We start from the raw sequence: 21,833 nt of genomic DNA, 5'->3' as shown, positions 1-21,833 counted from the left end.
ATCTTAATTAGCTCCTCAACTGAGGTCGCGACAGGAAGGGCATCCGGTCGAAAAACACGCGATATAATTTAATCTCGCCTCATCCCCGACCCCATATCAAGAAGCGAGACTGAGATATAGACATAATAATAATAATAATAATAATAATAATAATAATAATAATAATAATAATAATAATAATAATAATAATTTATTTATTATTTATTTACAGAGTTTACACCCACATTGGAGCACTTAAATCAGACTACAACAAATTTGTCTTCCTTTTCTTCTCCCAAAAAGTCTTGAGTCTGGTTGACCTGGCTGCCCTCTCCGCATCCGTTATAACATAATAATAATAATAATAATAATAATAATAATAATAATAATAATAATAGTAATAATAATAATAATACCGGGCGAGTTGGCCGTGCGCGTAGAGGCGCGCGGCTGTGAGCTTGCATCCGGGAGATAGTAGGTTCGAATCCCACTATCGGCAGCCCTGAAAATGGTTTTCCGTGGTTTCCCATTTTCACACCAGGCAAATGCTGGGGCTGTACCTTAATTAAGGCCACGGCCGCTTCCTTCCAACTCCTAGGCCTTTCCTATCCCATCGTCGCCATAAGACCTATCTGTGTCGGTGCGACGTAAAGCCCATAGCAAAATAATAATAATAATAATAATAATAATACCGGGCGAGTTGGCCGTGCGGTTAGGGTCGCGCATCTGTGAGCTTGCATCCGGGAGATAATAGATTCGAACCCCACTGTCGGCAGCCCTGAAGATGGTTTTCCGTGGTTTCCCATTTTCACACCAGGCTGTACCTTAATTAAGGCCACGGCCGCTTCCTTCCCACACCTAGGCATTTCCTGTCCCATCGTCGCCATAAGACCTATCTGTGTCGGTGCGACGTAAAGCAAATAGCAAAATAATAATAATAATAATAATAATAATAATAATAATAATAATAATAATAATAATAATAATAATAAATGTGCTTCTGCGTGAATAAGTTTAAAAATACAAACTGATAACACTGTGGGATGGGTTTTATGGTACATCAGATTATCAATACTTGGACTGTCGAGACTACACAGTACACATTATGAACACCAGAATGTAGTATGATTATGGATAGGTCACTAATATTGACTAAAGTATCAGTATACTCTGTCACTAAGTAGCACAATAGAGATGTCTTCCTCCCCCAAAAGGTAAAAACTATTCATCCAAATATTGACTAAGATGAACAGCATCTACAACTTTTAACAGTGGGACTAAAACCTAAATCAGCTGATGAGTGGATTTTTTCCAGTAGAGCTCTGCTTTCCGGTTACTGACAGAGTAAATTTCAATACCTTGTGTAGTATTTGGTACATAAATGATATGGGCGAGTTGGCAGTGCGGTTAGGGACGCATAGCTGTAAGCTTGCATCCGGGAGATAGTGGGTTCGAATCCCATTGTCGGCAGCCCTGAAGATGGTTTTCCATGGTTTCCCATTTTCACACCAGGCAAATGGTGGGATTGTACCTTGATTAAAGCCATGGCCGCTTCCTTCCAACTCCTAGGCCTTTCCTATCCCATCACCGCCATAAGGTCTACTATCTGTGTCGGTGCAACGTAAAGCCACTAACATCTTACCTCTGGAGTGATGTACTGTACTTTCTAAAGTAATTAAAAATTGTAATTTTTAAGTGTCAAAAATGATGAGTTATTAATTATTATCCTATAGGACTACTCTGTCTTCTAAATGTTTCGAGTACAATTGCGGCAGACATTTTAAGTGACTTCTTAGATTTTGCCTTAATTTCCTTTGTGTTGTCAAGGCAATAAATGATACAATTCAACAGAGGCCTATTTTTTGCTTAACTTGAGGATGATTTTGAATGCATGAAAGAAGGGGTAGGAGGGAGAAATGTTCAGTCAAACTACCATATCCATCTTTTATGTAACTAGCATCCAGTTTGTTTTAATATATACTACAATAATTTTAGTAAGCATTTTATTTTCTCCCCTATCTCATAAGATTCTTGAATGTCTTCTACCGTCTACTCCAAAATTATTCGTTCTAACTACAAAAAATGGGTTTAAGATATAATGAGCCACTTCATGATATAGGTCATTCAGTTTTGTTATCAAGTGAATATTCTTATCTGTTTCAGAACCAGATCTCATCACAATATGCTTCTAAGGGTTTAAATATGACAAGTCCTCAGTCATTGATGTTCCTCCCATTTCTGGATCAGTTTCGCGGTATGCCTCCAAATAGCATGCCCCAGATGCAGCAATCGCCAGGCAATAAAGTTGTCACCTCCATGGCTGGAAATGTAAGTATTCTTAATCAGTCTTAATAATATCAAATGTTACTGGAAACTGTAAAATGGACAATTAATTTTTTCTGATATAAAATAGGGGAATATTTTCTATCTGTAATCACAATTATTTTTCCAGAATGAATACCTGTGAAATAATGCCAATGAACTTTTGTTTAAACTTCTTACATTCAGGGTCCCAGGGTCTGGATTTCTTTTACAATTTGCTGTACCTTACACAGACACAGATAGGTCTTATGGCAACAATGGGATAGGAAAGGGCTAGGAGTGAGAAGGAAGCCTTAATTAAGACATTTGCCTGGTGTGATAATGAGAAACCATGGAAAACCATCTTCAAGGCCGCCAACAGTGGGGTTCAAACTCCCGAATGCAAGCTGGTAGCTACGTGACGCAAACCATGTAGCCACTTGCTCGGTGGTCTGGATTTTTCCCTACGATCGGTTGCATCGGGTTGTACTGTATTTGTCACTTCAGAAAATGTAACCGAAAGAGGCTGCTTTCCTGTGTTTTATTTTATGGAGTATCTCCTCAATGGTGACACAGTTTACATATGGGCCTTGAAAACTTTCTATGATACATCCACATTTTAACAGTTTGCAGTTGGTTCATTGATGAAGCCTTTATTAGTGTCCAGCCTTCCATATTATAAAGCAGTTCCGATAACACAACACTTACACAAGTTTTGAATCTGAAGTCATGGTCATTAACTTAAGAACTTAAGAAAGAAACACACTTGTAGCAAAAGATCTCTGGTGACATATTTGGTGTTTAGGCCTACCCAACAAAATTAACTAGAACTCAGCCATACGAGGGTAATCCCAAAAATAAGGTACCGTATCCTATTTTTTTAAATAAATACAGAACTCTCTTCGTGTGGCTGTTGGTCACAATATTGTGAAGAGTGTTTCCCGCACTTGCATATAAACATGCGCACGCCTCAGTGAGGCACTCGCTCTTGGCTTGGCAGCCGTTGCGAATGGAGCTCCCGTTGGATGTTACCGCCAAGTGCGAAGTGTGCACAGTTATTTGGTTTTTGAAAGCAAAATGTACTGAACCGATTGAAATTCATCGCCAATTGACAGTAGTGTATGGTGATTCGTGCTTTGAAGTCGAACAGGACAACTTTTTGCACTCAGTTGTCACGGGTGACGAAACCTGGGCGTTCCACTCTACACCTGAGACCAAGGAACAATCACGCCAGTGGCGGCATCCCTCTTCGCCAAAGACGCGGAAATCCAAGCAAACACAGACTGCCGGTAAAATCATGACAACTTTGTTTTGGGATCGAAAAGGGGTATTGTTGGTCGACTTTATGGGGGCAAGCTGGTTTGACATGGGCATACAAAAACTGTCACAGCGTCTACAAAAATGCATTGACCAAAATGATGATTATGTAGACAAATAGCTAAATGTTTAAGCTGTAAAATGACTATGTATTTATAAAAAAAATAGGAGACCTTATTTTTGGGATTATCTTCATAGATCATCCAAGAGAGATCAATTTCTCAGCCATCTGCTAGAGTAAAATGGAAGATCAAAATTGACATGTAGGCAGCCTACATGGCATAAAATCAAAATACCTGTGCATGATAGCTGAGGCCATATTATTATTATTATTATTATTATTATTATTATTAACTACTTGAAATGTTTCAGTCATTGTTCATTTTCTTTCTTCCTTTATCAACAGATGATTCCACATCATCAGGTACCCAGCTGGGTGTCAGCCACTGCTCAGTTAGCTCATATGTCTGCTACAGCAGCAACAGGCTGTATGGAGAAAACTTCACCACCTCCTACGCTAACACCTGCTCCAGCGTCTCCACCGCCACCTATGGCAGATCCAGATGCACCACTTAACTTGAGTAAGCCTAAAGCAGCCACCGGTAGTAGTCCTCACGGCCTGCCACTTGGACTTCACGGTCTAGGAGAACAGCCAGTAGCAGCTACAACTCCCAAGTTGCTGCCACCCAGCCTCGTGATGCCCCGGGCTTTCCTTCCTTATGCTGGACTTCCACCACATCTTGGCCCACTACCTCCTACAGGTAAAATACTTCAATATTAGCCGTAAGGAATAAAATAGTGAAGATATGCTTTTCAGTTATGAATACATATGTTCATTAATCATAATCCAATCACAAGTTGTATTTTTTTTTTTTTTTGTGTGATTGGTATTGCTGAAAAAAAAAGAGGATAGAAAAATCCTCCACTGAGAGTCTGAATTTAGACTTGTATTCTAATTTCCACTTACATAATCAAAATGTATCCATTTCTTTATTATACAGTAAATTCTTACAAAATTTAAACAATGAAACTAATTAACACACCAACTGGTACCTACTTTTCTGAAGATTCAGTTGCCTTCAGGAGTTTTGGTGTGTCCAACCTATACTTGTAAAAAGATACATGTAAATTCCTTTAGATTATATTGAACCATTAAGAGGATTTTCACATACTCTACTTTGAAACGGTTTAATGGATCCTATTATCAGTCCGTTGTGCTGAGATCCACAAAAGTAGACTTTCTACATTTTCATTGTGTCCTGGTATAGAAAAAAAACAGTATTCTGCAAGTTTTAATAACTTTAAAGTACAATCAACTGACTTACATGAATTGAAATACTTTGCCCTTTTCTGACTACCAGGTAACTTGTTAAATTCAGGGTCATTACTACTGTCATTCAGGAATTGTTTGAAACTGCAGAACTTATCAAAAGATTTCACATCATCAGTTTGAAAGGATTTAGACTTAGCTTGCAAATACAGAATACATTTTTTAACTTCACAATAATCAATATCACTTTTTACCGCCATTCATTTAAAATAGGCTTCTTTCAAATCCCGGTTATCTCTTGTCGCTTGTCACGTTATCAGCTGTCATACATTAACATAGCAGTGTTCTGATGGGGTATTTGCAGAGAGAAAAGCATGCAGTATACGAAGTGGTAAATAGCATCTATTATCACAACACAAGGTATTATGAACAGGTATTGTCCCCATATAGCCACCAAAATCTGGTGATGCCCTAACTAGCCAGCCACTCAGGCGTGTCCGGTCCTAACCCTCTATGAAAAATTCGAACTCACACCGCTATTTCAGATTTTGGGAACATATACTTCGATAAACAGACATTGTATAATGGGTGAAGCTATCTACTGAATAATGGGCAACAGTTGATTTAAAACAGATCCTAATTTATTCAAAATAAACACATAAATAGCAAGGCAAATTAAACAAAACAAATTAAACATCCCTGGGTTCAATAACTGTAAAACTCATTGCGTATATGAACGTCCAAAGTCCTATATATAATGAACACGAATATACCATATTACACTCGTGGATTTAATTCTTTAATGTTTTTTTTTAATAATCCACCCGGACCCTGGGCAATGATCTAAAAAGGAGAACATGTCCGGATAAAGGAGGACATCTGGTCTTCCTATGTTTGACCCCAATCATGGCCAGAGACTACTGGCATATGTTTGATAGCTATGCCTACCATAGCATGACTTAGTCAGGTTTATAGTTAAAAAATAATGATACTGGATTGCTGAATTGTTGCATGCAATACAGTACTAAGTTCTGCTTGATTTTCCTTCTGAGGAAGAGTTCTTCGAATCTTGGTTCAGAAAATTAGGAAAAGACAATGACATGTATTGTAACTTCAGTAAAATTGTCAGTAATGGAAGAGAACACAACAGTAACAAGTCAAATGTAGAAAGATAGGAATGATAAGAACATGAAAAGGAACACATAATGGGTTAAACACAATAGCAAGCCAGTGTAAGAAAAAAGAGGAGACAAGGTCAAATATGAAAACATCAAAAGGACAAGAATAATCTCTACATAAGCAGACCCAGCCTGTGGTTGGTTACTACTCATGATGATGATGATGATGATGATGATGATGATGATGATGATGAATCTGTGCATCTTCATACACTGCTGTCTTCATGTAGATAAGATCTCTCCTCATCAAACCCAGTCATTCTGCATCATTTCTTCTCACCACCTGGAGAGCTCATTTCATCATGGAACCAGGCATCAACATACATCGAAGGACCATCTTAGATACATTTTCATTCTTGGTATGAGAAGTGTAGGATAAGAAACAGCCAGACAAAGATAGAAAAAAATAAAGGGGTGGAGAAGAAATGGATATAGAAGAACTGGGATGATGAGGTGTAGGTGGATTATGAAGATGAGTATAATATCCCTATCCTTTTTTGTTTTTATGTTTGTCTCTCTCCACTTTCTGTTACTCCCTCTTCCCATACTGATCTGTGATAGTATTTAACCATTACATGTTCCTTTTCATGTTCCCATCTGTCTATCATCATCGTCCTCTCCCCTTATCCAGCTGATGCTGGGTCAGGCCATTTATGGCACGTCTCCACCTTCCTCTCTCCTTCCACCATTCCTCTTCTATCATTTTGTCCCACTCCAGCTTTCTTCTTTGTTAATTCTCTATCGAATCGATCTACCTTGTTCTAGTCTTCCTCTCGGTCTCTTTCCCTCAAACTTAATTTCCATCATTTGTTTTGGTATTCTTTCTTCATCCATCCTCTTTATATGTCCAAACCATCTTAGTTTACTCCTGTCTCATGTAGGTTTTCCATTCCAACCTCCTTTCATGCATTGTTTCTCAATCTGTCTTTTTTATCTCACTTCTTAGGTATTTCATTTTTCTGGCTTGAATTCTACCCTCCTCCCTACTTGTTGTCTAGGTCTCAGCGGCATAGGTCAACATGTGTGCATTTTGCACATTCTCTCTTTACACTTCCTTAGTACTTCCTTATTACAGACAAAGTTTCTGACAGTCTGGTATAATGCATTGCCCTGTTGTTGCACCCTCTTGCTAAGCTCCATATTTAGCCTTGTATTCTGCATTAATTCACTTCCTAGGTATTTGAAACTGTCAACAATTTCAAGGCTTTGACCACCAATTTTCAAAATGCCTTTCCCTTGTCTTTCTCCTCTTAATAGCACCATGGTCTTGCTCTTCTCTGCACTGATTTTCATAGCATCTTTTTCAATTTTCTTGTTCAGTGCATCAAGTTGTTCTTGTACTTCTTGCTGTTTGCTCCCCAGATGACAATTTTGTCCACAAATAGTAGTATCTTCATCTCCCATTTCCCATGCACTTCCTTTGTCTCCTTTATAATTTTTATCCATAACCATTACCAAAAAAAAAAAAAAAAAATAGACGACAGCACACTCCCCTGTCTTAGTCCAGTTTCGTTTCTAAACCTGTCTGTCTGTACGCTACTGACACAGTTTTTGTTCATTGCTTGCACCATTTCTACAGTTCATGTACCCAATCTCTCTTTGACTATGGTTTCCCACACCTTCTCCCTGGTAACACTATCATATGCCTTTGTTAGATTTATGAATGTCAGGACCTGATCCTTTCCATATTCCTGTCTACATACAAGACTTAATTGTGCTATGCTACAGGTGCTTAAAATATATAAATCAAAATTAAGTTGTGGAATAATTGCATGTTTCATGGTTCTTTAACATTTTAAGTTTTCCCAACAAATTGGAATAAAAGCTCTAGAAAAAAATTGTAGATGTGGATAAGATGTTACTTACATTAAATTCAAAATATCAAACCCTGAGTTTTCAGATATGAGATGTCCCTTTCTATTCTCCTTATTGATGGTAATATTTTCAGGGAAACTTGGTCTTCCTACAAGTCAGGGTTTGGTCCAAGGCAAGGACAGCCTTATTTCACCAGAAAAACACCATCCCTTCCCTCTACATATGTACATGCCTAGCTCTCATCTTGGCTCAACCAAGTCCCGCGATGAACCTCCGTTAGGAGCCAGTAAGGAGGAAACCGACTTCATGGCTGCATGTCAAAGTGAGTACTTTGCATTACCTTAGACATTATGGTGCACATTTCATTTCGGTTCATTTCTTCTTCTCATGCCTCCAAATAACTTTTAAAAACTCAAAATTGATAGAAATAGAAAATTAAAAAAGTATATTAATCATAGACTTGTTGTCTTTTGGATTTCTGTCATATGAAAAAAGTAAACTGCAGTGCATCTTTACAGTGACCCCTTTGCTCCACATCCTAGAGAGAAAAACTTGACTGAAGACAACTGCGACTCTTCTAACTATGCTGAAAGATTAGAAATCTATTGACCAATGTTCTGTTGATGAAATGGTACCGTCATTCATCATCAGATGGCTTGTTATAAGAAGAAATTCATGTCACAATTTTTGCTCAATGTCTGATGTTTTCTTGTTTGGGAGTTAGAAGATAATAAGGCTATTAGATTAATAAAAGATGGCAGGGGAAATATAAATGATGAAGAGTATGAATTTGGAAAAAAAAAGGAAAAAGTAACAGTGCAGGTCTTCAGTGAAGTTTATTGATGCCAAAACTGATTCTACGGTTGGAGAAATGTTGCCAGGCATTTACCGTTTTGTTGACAATTAGCTAAGTTAAAATGTGCTATTTCCTCACGTACTTTTCAATTTTTGACCCATAGTAAACATTTCTCCTTCTCTGTGGTGAAGTGGTTAGTGTGATTAGCCAGGTTCTATTCCTGGCTCTGCCACAAAATTTGAACGATGGTACGAGGACTGGAACGGGTCCACTCGGCATTGGAAGGTCAACGAAGTAGAGTTGATTTGATTCCCACCTTAGCCATCCTTGAAGTGATTTTCCATGGTTTCCCACTTCTTCTCCAGGAAAATGCCAGGATAGTACCTAAATTAAGGCTATGGCTGCTTCCTTCCCTTTTCCTTGCCTATCCCTTCCAAACTGCCCATACCCCACAAGGCCCCTGTTCAGTATGACAGGTAAGGCTGCTTGGGTAGGGTTCTGATCCTCCTCGCCTGTTGTATCCCTGACCAACTGTCTCCCACTGCCCTTGAAGCGGGATACCTCATTTTGTTTGGAGGGAGAACCAACCCTGGAGGATTAACAGGTTACATTTTAAAAAAATTAAAATTTGATATAATAAGAGAAGAATAAGACTACTTTTCAATCCTTCTTTAATAAATTTTAAATTGAGGCATTAAAAGTAAATCCTTCATAAAAACAAGTATTGCCAAAAATTCAGTAAATGATAAAAGAAAATAACTTTTGCTATTTGTTTGACGTCACACTAATTCATCAAAGGTTATCGGCGACAGAAAGGAAAGGCAATGGCCGTGGCCTTAATTTCAGTACAGCCCCAGCATTTGCCTGGTGTGAAAATGGAAAATCACGGAAACCATCTTCGCGCCTGTTGACGGTGGGATACGAACCCACCATCTCCCCAAATGCAAGCTCACAGCTGCATGATACTAACCGCATGGCCAACTTGCTTGCTACCTCCAAGTTGCAAAGAGGCGACTTGAGAATATAAGTGGTAACAAAGTCAATTCTAGTAGAGTATTGATAATTCTGATGTATCTGTAGTTAATTAATCAAAATTTGAGATTCTATAAACTACGTGCATGAGCATTAGGTTATTATGCCAACAATGAATGATAACTATTTCACAATGGACATTCATCATTAATTCTCATCAACACAACATTATGGAATGACAAATTCAGTTGTGCCTTTGAGCATAGCCAATACTGGACCTGGAACATGTCAGTGGCTTTAAGTAACGATAAGCAACCCTCTTACTGGTTAATAGACCTAGTGTCATTACTGTACAATTTGTTTACATGAGTTGAATGTTGCTTGTTGTGCTTCCAAAAAAATCCCACTTTTTATTTTTTATTTCTTTTACACTCCTGGTGATTTTCTCTAATGAAATGATCCTGGCTGTTGAGATCTTCAGTCAATCCAATAGAGTACAGTACATATTTTATTTATAACCAAACCAAAACTCATGGCGCATGAGCCCCAGTGGGCCATGGTCTACCAAGCGACCACTGCTCAGACCAAAGGCCTGCAGATTACGAGGTGTTTTGTAGTCAGCACAACAGATTCTCTCGGCCATTATTCTTGGCTTTCTAGACCGGTTTTATTTATAACATATTTGTGTAAACTTCTGTTTGCAACACACAATAAATATATATTGTTGCAGAGTACAGTACATACTTTATTTATAACATACCTGTTTGTGTAAACTTCTGTTCACAAACAAGTGTTGATATGTTAAATGAATGCAGAACATTTATGAGTAGGCTATCCCTGTTATCAATAAGGATTTTGCGCATGTTTAAAAATTCTTCAATTAATAATCTTAATTGGGTGAATACCATACCAATACATTTACAATTCTTGGTTATGAAATCTCTGCTGGACATTTTGCTTGGCTTTGCTTCAGTTTTTCAAGTGGCATATTGAAAAATATTATGTACTGCAGTATATATTATTTTTGAATCGCACTGATAAATTAGAACTTGCGCAAAAATATGCCTATAGTTTAAAATTTGTGTTGTTTATGAAAATACTCTGTTTTTAAATACTACAGCTCCTGAAGCATTAGGTTGAAAAAAATAAATATATTGTGTGTTGCATGAGTTCTTTTCTGAGTTTTTTTATTTTGTTTGATCAAATCATGTATCTGCTTATTTCTAGTGTGGGGACCTGATGCCGGGTACAAAATGCCTGACGAGAGTAGTGAAAAAGGTGAGATTTTGTTTGAGAGACAGTTTCTTATAATTCTAGGATTTACTAAATACCGTATTTACGCGAATAATACCCACATATTTTTTATTTTAAAAATTGAGGCACGAAATTGGAGTGCGGGTTTTATTTGACTCAATGTTGGCATTTTTTTTTCAAAATCAGCCTTCCTAAAGTTAGGGTGTGGGGATCATTCGGTGACGGGGATTATTCGCGTAAATACGGTATATTATGCAGTAACAAACTGATTGTTTACTTCTTCAGAATTCACATATTGACAGTGCATGAGCAGTACCTCATAACCCACAATGGTTTGGTTTTCCTATCCATAAGATCGGTCACGCCTCCCAGCCATACATGGATGTACAGTCCTTCACAACTATGTTTGTTGCATTCATTTTCCAATGCCATTACGTAAAGGAAAATGAGCCTAATTTTACCGTACTGCAAGAATGTATATGTTCTTGTACTGTAGTATTTATGCACACATACAGTACAATGCATGTAAGGTTCATTTTCCTTTACACATTTGCACAGGAAAATGAACACAATGAACATTGTCTTGATGGACTGTGTATCTATGTGTGGCTGGGAGGTGTGACTAGTCTTAAGGAGGATAATAGATTGAAAAAGAATTGTAGAATACAAGGTATTGCTCACACCGTCGATATATTTTTCGTTCATGTAATAATATTATTTATTAGGTAGAATCTTGTAGCTTTCCAGTACACGAAAATAATTTCATCAAATAAATGAATAATCACTGCATATTCTTTTGAATGTAATTATATTCTGTCCTTATTGAATGGATGAATGAGGAAAAAAACACAAAACAAACTATGGAATGAGAAATAGTGAGTAGTTGGTAGGCTCATCTGTCCATATTCTGAGATGTTAATCTTGTCTGAGAGCAAACAAATTCGACAAGAGAAAGGACGTAAGATCTGGCTGACCAATTAAGTAACAGTACAGTACATCATGATCACAAAGGTATTCACTTTAAACATCTGTAATGTGATGATGATGATGATGATGATGATGATGATGATGATGATGATGATGATGATGATGATGATGCTTATTGTTTAAAGGGGCCTAACATCTATGTCATTGGCCCCTCTGCAATGTGTGACTGGACATTATCTTGCTAAGACATAGCCTCAAAATGCTGTATGAGGAAGGGCAACACTGCAGTCATAGTTGTGGTATTTTGTTAATAATAATATTAGTTAATTTATGTTCCACAAACTACTTTTACTGTTTTCGAAGATGCCAAGGTGTCAGAATTTTTTCCTGCAGGAGTTCTTTTACATGCCAGTAAATCTACCTACACGAGGCTGACGTATTTGAGCACCTTCAAATACCACCGGACTGAGCCAGGATCGAACCTGCCAAGTTGGGGTCAGAAGGCCAGTTCCTCAGCTGTCTGAGTCACTCAGCCCGGTAAATGGTAGTTTGTTGTATCAGTGGATGCCATGGAGATCTTCAAAGAGACTACCAAACAAACTCCCTTTGAGGTGTGCTCCATGTAATGGAATATCCATTCTAGAATATACCTGTGCTGGTGATCCAAGTATAGCAGATAGTGGTAGGCCTACTCACTGCAGAACACAGTATTTGACCAAACTCAGCACTATACCGAGAGAATTGAGTTTGTGTCCACTGTAATCATATTTATGCACCTCAAGTCTACAAATAGTGAATAATATTCAACTTCACATTTATAATATTTACAAAAATGGAATTGTTCAGTTGATCTTTCACCACAAGGTCTTTGAGTCATAACAGTCCAATCAAGTACAAATAACTGCACAAATAAGCTTTTAAGTAAATATTATAAAGTAATATTAAAAGTATTATTATGGAAGTATAATTCTGTTTTTTTTTTTTTTTTCAGCCAAAATAGTTCGGCAGCAGAAGAGAGAAGGTGAAAATAAACCTCATATAAAGAGACCAATGAATGCATTTATGGTGTGGGCTAAGGATGAAAGACGGAAAATCCTCAAGGCCTGTCCAGATATGCACAATTCTAACATATCTAAAATACTAGGTAAGTTATGAATGTTGTTTTACCATAACATCTGAGCCAATTCATACTATTTTTGGCCTAGGAAAAGTCACTCTTTAGCTAATAATTTGATCATCATCTAGTTTTGTCACCTAGGTGTGGATCTCTAAAACATTTCTTTTGATCTATTCTTTTCATTCTGGTTATTCAGGTTAAAGGATAAGAGGAAATTATAATAAAATCAAGTTAGGTCTGTGCTGATTCTAGCAGTCTTACTAGGAGGGTGTGCCAGACACAAACAGAAAACCAGAGTGGTGTGTTAGAGTTCAGCAATAATGATTATGCAACTTTATTCAAGCGAGTAGCAAATATCTTCTAGCCCGTACAACAATTCTGCAATGAGATTTGCATAAATATTAGGGTACGGCCTATCAAAACCCCTAGAATTTATGCAACACACTTTCATAACTGTAGATCAGGCTAACCTATTAGTGCTTAAAAATCCAAGCTTCAATAATAATAATAATAATAATAATAATAATAATAATAATAATAATAATAATAATAATAATAATAATATTTTTGTAACGCTACTCTTTTGTCGGAAATCGAGCTGCTTTTCTTTGGCTTATTTTCAGTCCTTGAATCAAGTAATCCTGGTGTGGGTCCCATACACTGGAACCATACTCTAGTTGGGGTCTTACCACAGACTTATATGCCCTCTCCTTTACATTACTACAACCCCTAGTCACACTCATAATCATATGCAGAGATCTGTACCCTTTATTTACAATCATATATATGTGATTGCCCCAGTGAAGATCTTTCCTCATATTGACATTTATGTACTTACAATGACTCCATTAAGGAACTTTCACCACGATTAACACGATAATTAAAACTGAGAGGATTTTTCCTATTTGTGAAACTCACAATCTGACTTTTAAACCCGTTTATCATCATATAGCTCCCTACTGTCCACCTCACAACACTATCGAGTTCATTTTTCAGTTGCTGACAATCTTTTAACTTATGTATTACTCTGTACAGAATAACATCATCTGCAAAAAACCTTAACTCTGATTCCACTCCTTTACTCATATGAAATGAAATGGCATACGGCTTTTAGTGCCGGGAGTGTCCGAGGACATGTTCGGATTGCCAGTTGCAGGTCTTTTGATTTGACTCCCGTAGGCGACCTGCGCGTCGTGATGAAGATGAAATGATGATGAAGACGACAAATACACCCAGCCCTCGTGCCAGCGAAATTAGCCAAAAATTCCCGACCCTACCGGGAATCGAACCCGCGACCCCTGTGTCCAAAGGCCAGCACGCTAACCATTTAGCCATGGAGCCGAACTTTACTCATATCATTGATTATATATATAAGAAAGCATAAAGGTCCAAAAATACTGCCTTGAGGAATTCTCCGCTTTCCTTTGGATCTTCCCAATTCTCGAACACCATATACTACTGGAATGAGTCAGGATCGAACCTGCCAACTGGAGTCAGAAAGCCAGCGCCACTCATCCCGGCTCTAAATATTTCCTAGTGGAAATACGCATTTTCGCATTATAATTTTCGAGCACGCGTTGTTGAGCTGTGCATGTATCGATTCTTGATTTCTGAATGTACTTCCTATCTCTTCAGTTATTATTATTATTATTATTATTATTATTATTATTATTATTATTATTATTATTATTATTATTATTATTATTATTATTATTGCATTTTTCTCCCCAGAAAAATTTGTTAGCATGGTGGTAGGAATGAGTAACTGGGTGGGGAATACAATGTAAAAAATTAATATGATAACTTTTCAATTTATTCTCCGCAGGGCATTAATAATAATATCAGACAAGGTAAACATTAACTGCAAAATTGAACTATATTAGTGTTAATGTCACAAAAAAGACATATCAGAGTATTCTGAATGTTTTCCACTGCTCATTCGTAATCATGTAACACCGGAACTTACTACTTGGTTGCTGCGGAGTGCCATGCGAGTTCTCGACGTCATGTGGAATTGAGTGCTCGCGTGTAATTCCACGCTAATCAAGACAACGCTTGCGCATGACACTAACGTGACAGTCAAGTTAAACCTTTAAACTCCAGTGTAATTGATGCAATTATGCTGATAATAATTAAGACGAATCATTTAAATAAACAGATTTACAGTATTTACATTTTAAATTGGAGCACCCATTGGCTCAAATTTGTATTTATAATGTAACTAGCACATATCTAGACTATGTTAACCAGGTGGTTTGTAAAATGGCCCATTGAATAGGTTCTAGGGAGAACACTGAGTATAGAGTGAATACTGTATTACTGTTTTAACCATGTGCCTCAAACACATTGTGGAGAGAGAAACATGAAAAAGAGCACATAATGGGGTAAATACAATGACAGATCAGTGTTAGAAAAGGGAGTAATAGGAAAAGCAGACACAACAAACATCAGAAACATCTTCATACACTGCAAGTTGCAAAACCTCTCGACAGTCCCAATTCTTCTACATCCATTTCATTTTGGCTCCCGACGAGCTCATTTTTGATGATGATGATGATGATGATGATGATGATGCTTGTTGTTTAAAGGGGTCTAACATCCAAGGTCATCGGCCCCAAGCTCATTTATGCTTTCCAGCTTCTTCAGGAGTGCAGGATGAACCATCTTAGACAGATCTTTAGTTCTGATATGGGAAGTGTAGGACAAAAAGAAAGCTGGGTAAAGGTAGGAAAAGGGAAGGGAGAAAATGATAAAGATGAAGACTGGTGATAAAAGACTAGGAACAGAGGACAAACTCAGAAGGAGAAGAGTACCCCAATGGGTTGATAGATACGATGGAGAAGAACAAACAAGTGACAAATCATGTCATATACTTGTCGATGGTTTGTGAATCGTAAAACTGCCACGATCCGATGAGATCTGATGCCGTAAAGTGTTTCAAATACCGTTTGTTCAGGTTTAACACAACAGATGACTTGTGTATGCATGTTGGCTGATCCATGGTATCTCTAACTACAAGTAAATACCTTCTTCCGACAAAGAGAATATAACATTCTTATTTTCTATTTCTTTGAAAGGTTGGCACCTGCTGGCTATGTCATGTGCACCACGAACGTTGCGCAGCAAGTTTGTTTGCTTTTATCATGTCTTTTGCATATTATACTGCAGATTTGTGTAGGGTAAGGTGGTAAAACATTATTTGGAAGACTTGTGTTAAAAAATACATTCAGGCTATATTGTTAGGATGTGACAGTGATATATCTTCTAGACAGACAGTAATAGTTCATGTGACAGATATTAGGCCTAATGGTGTTATCCTTCCTCAAATTACTACTACTACTAATAATTTCGTGTGGCTATTTCTAGCCGAGTGCAGCCCTTGTAAGGCAGACCCTCCGATGAGGGTGGGTGGCATCTGCCATGTGTAGGTAACTGCATGTTATTGTGGTGGAGGATAGTGTTATGTGTGGTGTGTGAGTTGCAGGGATGTTGGGGACAGCACAAACACCGAGCCCCCAGGCCATTGGAATTAACCAATGAAGGTTAAAATCCCCGACCCGGCCGGGAATCGAACCCGGGACCCTCTGAACCGAAGGCCAGTACGCTGACCATTCAGCCAACGAGTCGGACACTACTACTACTACTACTACTACTACTACTACTACTACTACTACTACCAAACCCCATGGCACTACAGCCCTAGAAGGGCTTTGGCCTACCAAGCGACTGCTGCTCAGCCCGAAGACCTGCAGATTACGAGGTGTCGTGTGGTCAGCACGACGAATCCTCTCGGCTGTTATTCTTGGCTTTCTAGACCTGACTGCCATTACTACTAAAGACAAAAGTGAAGATGACAATGACCTTAATGTTAACCAGTGAAATGCAAGTCAGCATGACAATGAACATTACCAGAATTTTCAGTTTTAAAAACTAAAATAATTTGGACAGTTTAAAACATAGAGATTTAAATTTTTAACATTAAAAGACAACACAGTTCTGTGATTCTAACAGTGATATTAACATGTATGTGAAATAATTATTACTATGCCAAATATTAATTTAAATTTGCAAAATTAATTACAGAAAGTGGAAATTAATAATTCATTAATTTGTTTTTTAACATAAAGACCTAAGCACTAACAAAGTAAATCATAGGACATATACATGGATATATCATGAATCATGAAAAAATTCATCTATATAGTTTCAAAACTGAGGCGAACAAAATTTTCAGAAAGACCTTACATTTTGCCTTAATTTAGGTTGGCAGTTTTAGCACTACTACAGCATTTTAGCTTGGCAGGGAAAGGGTTAAGGTTACTTTACAATAATGCATATACTGTATTGCTTTCTGTATTTCTTTTACCGACTTCTAAACGGATGGTGTGAAAGGTTTAATATCCAATATTGTTATTAGTATTACGATTACATTGCTTAACAGTGAGCCAGCCTTGCAGTCTAAGGGTAGGGGTAGCCTCTTAGCCGGACGCCCCAGGTTGGATTCCCGGCCAGATCAGAAATTTTTACCTGAATCTGAGAGGGCTGGTTTGAGATCGCCTCAGTTTGAGTGCAAGCAAGTGAGGAACTCTCAGACTGTGAGATAGTGGCCCTGATCTAGAAAGTTGAGAATACTGTAATGGCTGAGAGGATTTGTTGCACTAACCATGCTTCACCTTGTAATCTGCTGTCCAGCCCATTAGGGCTGTAGTGCCATAGGGGTGCTTAACAATGAACATGCAAAAATTGTCAATTGTGAAATTTCATGGCTACTTACTAAAATCAGAACAAATCACTGATTTTTAATTACAGTACTTCCTATTATGCTGTGTATGTGTTCATAATTCATAATAAAGTAATATATTTCTTATGGAACATATTTTTGAACAACCACATTTCTTCTGGTGAACAGTGTTGAATTTTCTTTTACTTTTTACTGGTACTGTCTGATTAACAGGTCTTTCAGTATATGTACACTTCCTAATGCAAAAAATGATCAGCTCAAAATTTTACCAAGTCCCCGAGTACAAGCACGACCAAAAGAATGGATCAAATCGTGAAATATAGGGAGTCCATCGTGTTGACTTTTTCTTTCATTTTATTTTACATCACACCAACACAGAGAGGTTTTATGGTGTCAGTGGTGTAAGAAAGGGCTAGGAGTAGGAAGGAAGCAACCATGGCCTTAATTAAGATACAGCCCCAGCATTTGCTTAGTGTGAAAATGGGGAAACTACAGCAAACTATATTCAGGCCTGCCGATGGTGGGGTTCAAACCACACTATCTTCTGAATGCAAGCTTTCAACTATACGATTCAAAGCGCGTAGCCATTTCGCTTGGGCATAGTATTGTTTGATATAACTCTCATACTATTTTATATTGTGCTAAACATTTCTAATCAATGTAATTATAGTGCTCTGTGTTGTTTCGGAGTTCAGTTTCCTTCAGTATTTTCGTAGAAATGTCTACCTTATTATGTTTTAAACCTTTCTTTTTTCTTTCTTTTTATTATTTGCGATTTGTTTTAATTTTTACATGTTAATACTTAGATTTCTAATAGTTTTTGTTCTATTTGATCGGTATTATTAATACTTTACAGTATGAATTGCTATTATAATGGTAATAAAAGCTCTCTTATAACTGAAAATAAATAAATAAAACAAATTTTGAATGATTTATTCACATATCCTGTTTTAAATCTGAAACATCATTCTAATAACATGATAATTCATTGTGAATGCTGTGAATTTTGTACAGATTAATAAATTTTTGTTTTTATTTTTTTTGTTTAAGGTGCTCGTTGGAAAGCAATGTCCAATGCAGAGAAGCAACCATACTATGAAGAGCAGTCCAGGTTATCAAAACTTCATATGGAGAAACATCCAGACTATCGATATAGACCTCGCCCTAAAAGAACTTGCATTGTAGATGGAAAGAAAATGCGTATTTCGGAGTACAAGTTACTTATGCGACAGCGTCGTCAAGAGATGCGTCAACTCTGGTGTCGTGAAAGCGGTCCAGATATGGGTTTCCTCTCACCAGACATGGCCTCTCCTGGTCCTTCGTCAGGTGGTAGAATGTCGTCTTCACCACCTTCTGGGACAGTAACCAATGGGGCTGGCCCCAGCTCGGAACACTCCGGTCCTTTCTATTACCCACCGGACAGTCTCTCCCCTACCGATATGCTCAATTTCTCTCCTGATACGGCAGGCTCCGTTGGTATCGATGCAAGCCCTAGGCACCATGACGAGGATTGAACTTTCTTGTGGTTTCTCTCAAAACCGTAAGAGAGATACTGGCTGTGTTAGCCCTGTATAGTATCTGCAAGGTACATTTATACTTCACAGAATTGTCTGTTTGAGCAGCTACCTGTATTAGTTCAATCATGTGATTGTGCATGAAGGCCTAAAATATTGAGAGCCATAGAAACTGACGAGTGAAATGGGAGGCACAATCTTCAATAGAATCTGATGGGCTCTCAGTCTTGTTGCAATATGAAGTGATAATCTAAATTGTCACTTAAAAACAGTGAGTGGTTCAGATCTAAGAAAAATTCTAAGAAAAATATGTCCCATATAATTTCTATGTTGCTATGAACTCTAGAAACAGTTGGGCTCAAATGTGTAAGTGTTTGTGTGTTCTCGGTGATTTATTGTGATTTAGAAACTCTTCACGAGAGCATTCAAGAGAAGTGGTGGATTCTGATGAAGAAGTTGTTGTTTTGTTTGTTTATGTTTCTCTTTGTTTTGTTACTTTTTTTAAAAATATATCAAAGAGAAGTCTTCAATTGCAGGTTGTGATAATTCAGTGTGCCATGATATCCCATGGTATGACCACAAGTCATCTGGACCATTTTAGTGACTTACGGTCAAGTGAAATAGTGACATTCTAGTTCCTTTTACTTCCTTTCAGAACAACTTAAAAATTTAGTAATTATATAACCAATGATCAGTAAATCTTGCTATTTTTTACCAACAGCAGGCTGTTTCATGTTCAAATGCCAAAAATTCAATGCTGTTTACACCCTGAAAGAATACTCGGCCATAATCTGAAAGAATTTCTCTGTATTCTTTTACACTGTTTAAAAGTTTGTATTTATCAAATGAGCATTTTATTTTTAATAGCTTTTTGATATTGGATATACAGGATGACCAGATGAAATTATCAGTGGAAAAGGAAAATAGGTGTTGTGGAAGAAAAGCCTGCCTGATATTCAGATTTATATTTGTTCATTTAAAAATGCGAGAATCAATAGGTGAAAGGTTTCTATTTTAAAAATTTATCTGCAATAAATTTATATTTGTATTGACTTTAATTGCCAATTAATACTAATTAGCAGCTTTGGATTTTAAAATTTTATATCTGAAATTCTTTGCATGTGAAATTATGCTGATTTCTTACTTATAAATGGGGCCCGGATGTTGATGACATGTCATCTATTTTACTGAGCTGTCTAAAACAATGCTGAAGTACATAGAAACTCCAGCCGACCACCCTGTCTTCAAATATGTCATCTTTATTTTGCATCTTTTTGAATTTTTTGCTACTTTTCCATTTTAAGAGCTTTTTTTTAAGTTTGGTAGATTTTTTGGGTCATATTTTAGAGAAATCAACCTTTTAAGGTCTTTTTTTGTCCAGTTTAGTAATGTCACTGCTTTATATGAGGTGGTTACGTCCCTCAGAATTATGAACAAGCTAGTAGCTGATACAAGATAATTTAAAATTTTGAAAATAAAATATTTCAGAATTGCTATTAGTAGTAAAAAGTATAACTTGGATGCAGAAGGTTATGGTGGTAGGTATACAGATGCTCTTGTTTTTGTCGCAAACCAGTTATTAGCAGAATGGAATGTTACCTGCTCTGTTGACCAAGGTGAACTGTGGCGGGCTAGAAAGGGGAAGGGGTGGATATTCTTGTCTCCGTTCTGCATAGTTCACGACGGAAGATATTAGTTCATTGCCACTTTCAAAATGTCTAAAATAAAACTGAGTTTGTCAGTGCATTTAAAACAACTAATATCTGAATTTGGTGACAATGTGTTTTCTACCAATGGAAGCATATTGTTTTGCAAACTGTGTGGAACTAAAGTAGCTGCTGAAAGAAGCATACAACATATCGGTCACGATAAACACATTTTTGCTCTTCAGCGTGTTTCAAATAAACCTGCAACTCAGCACTTACTGCCTTCCGTTGCTTCGACTTCCGGCAAGTCCTCACAGTTCAGTAAAGAATTGTGTGATGTATTTGTATCTGCAAACATTCTGTTGTATAAACTCAACAGCCTGAATACATACGAATCAAGAAATACCAGATGAATCAACTTTACGTAAGAATTATTTGCCAGAGTGTTACGAAGACGCGTTAAACAAAATAAGTTCTGAAACTCGCAGAAAGAAGATATGGGTATCAATTGACGAAACTTCAGTTGCTATGGGGCGTTATATAGCCAATGTTGTGATCAGAACTTTAGAAATGCATACAGCAGGTGAAATATTTTATTGACTACCAAAGTGTTAGAAAAGACCAATTATTCTACCATATCAAAACTGTTTGATAGTGCTATGTTTCTCCTGTGGCCTGCAGGCATCAAACATGACGATGTACTTTTATTTTTAATGCTGCACCATATATGGTACAAGCAGCTAATTCATTGAAGGCACTTTATTCTAAAATGGTCCATATTACATGCCTTGCCCATGGACTGCACAGAGTTTGTGAAGAAGTAAGGGCTCTTTACCCCAGTGAAGACAGGCTTATAGCAAACGTTAAAGTTTTTTTAAAAGCACCCTCGCGAGTCACACGTTTCAATAACATCGTTGGAGAAAACGGGCGAAGAAATGGTTGATTCCATTTCCTTAATCAACTCGGTGGAAACTAGTCTTAGCAACAATCGTGGCGAAATTGCTAC

General features: G+C 37.3%; 1 protein-coding gene across 1 annotated transcript in view; it reads left to right on the top strand.

Moving 5' to 3' along the window:
• Sox102F (transcription factor Sox102F) overlaps positions 1-19,181 on the top strand; it is a 669,258-nt gene extending 650,077 nt beyond the window's left edge. The window contains exons 5-10 of the mRNA XM_067143137.2: positions 2,143-2,307; positions 4,004-4,358; positions 7,994-8,182; positions 10,856-10,906; positions 12,801-12,953; positions 18,718-19,181. Coding sequence (XP_066999238.1) covers positions 2,143-2,307; positions 4,004-4,358; positions 7,994-8,182; positions 10,856-10,906; positions 12,801-12,953; positions 18,718-19,181 — 1,377 coding nt within the window. The remainder of the gene's footprint in view (positions 1-2,142; positions 2,308-4,003; positions 4,359-7,993; positions 8,183-10,855; positions 10,907-12,800; positions 12,954-18,717) is intronic.
• The last annotated feature ends 2,652 nt before the right edge of the window (positions 19,182-21,833 follow it).

This window comes from Anabrus simplex, chromosome 3 (genome assembly GCF_040414725.1).
Source record: "Anabrus simplex isolate iqAnaSimp1 chromosome 3, ASM4041472v1, whole genome shotgun sequence".
Lineage (NCBI taxonomy): Eukaryota > Metazoa > Arthropoda > Insecta > Orthoptera > Tettigoniidae > Anabrus > Anabrus simplex.
The sequence above is the reverse complement of the archived record's forward strand: the minus strand, read 5'-3'. Positions and strand labels throughout refer to the sequence as shown.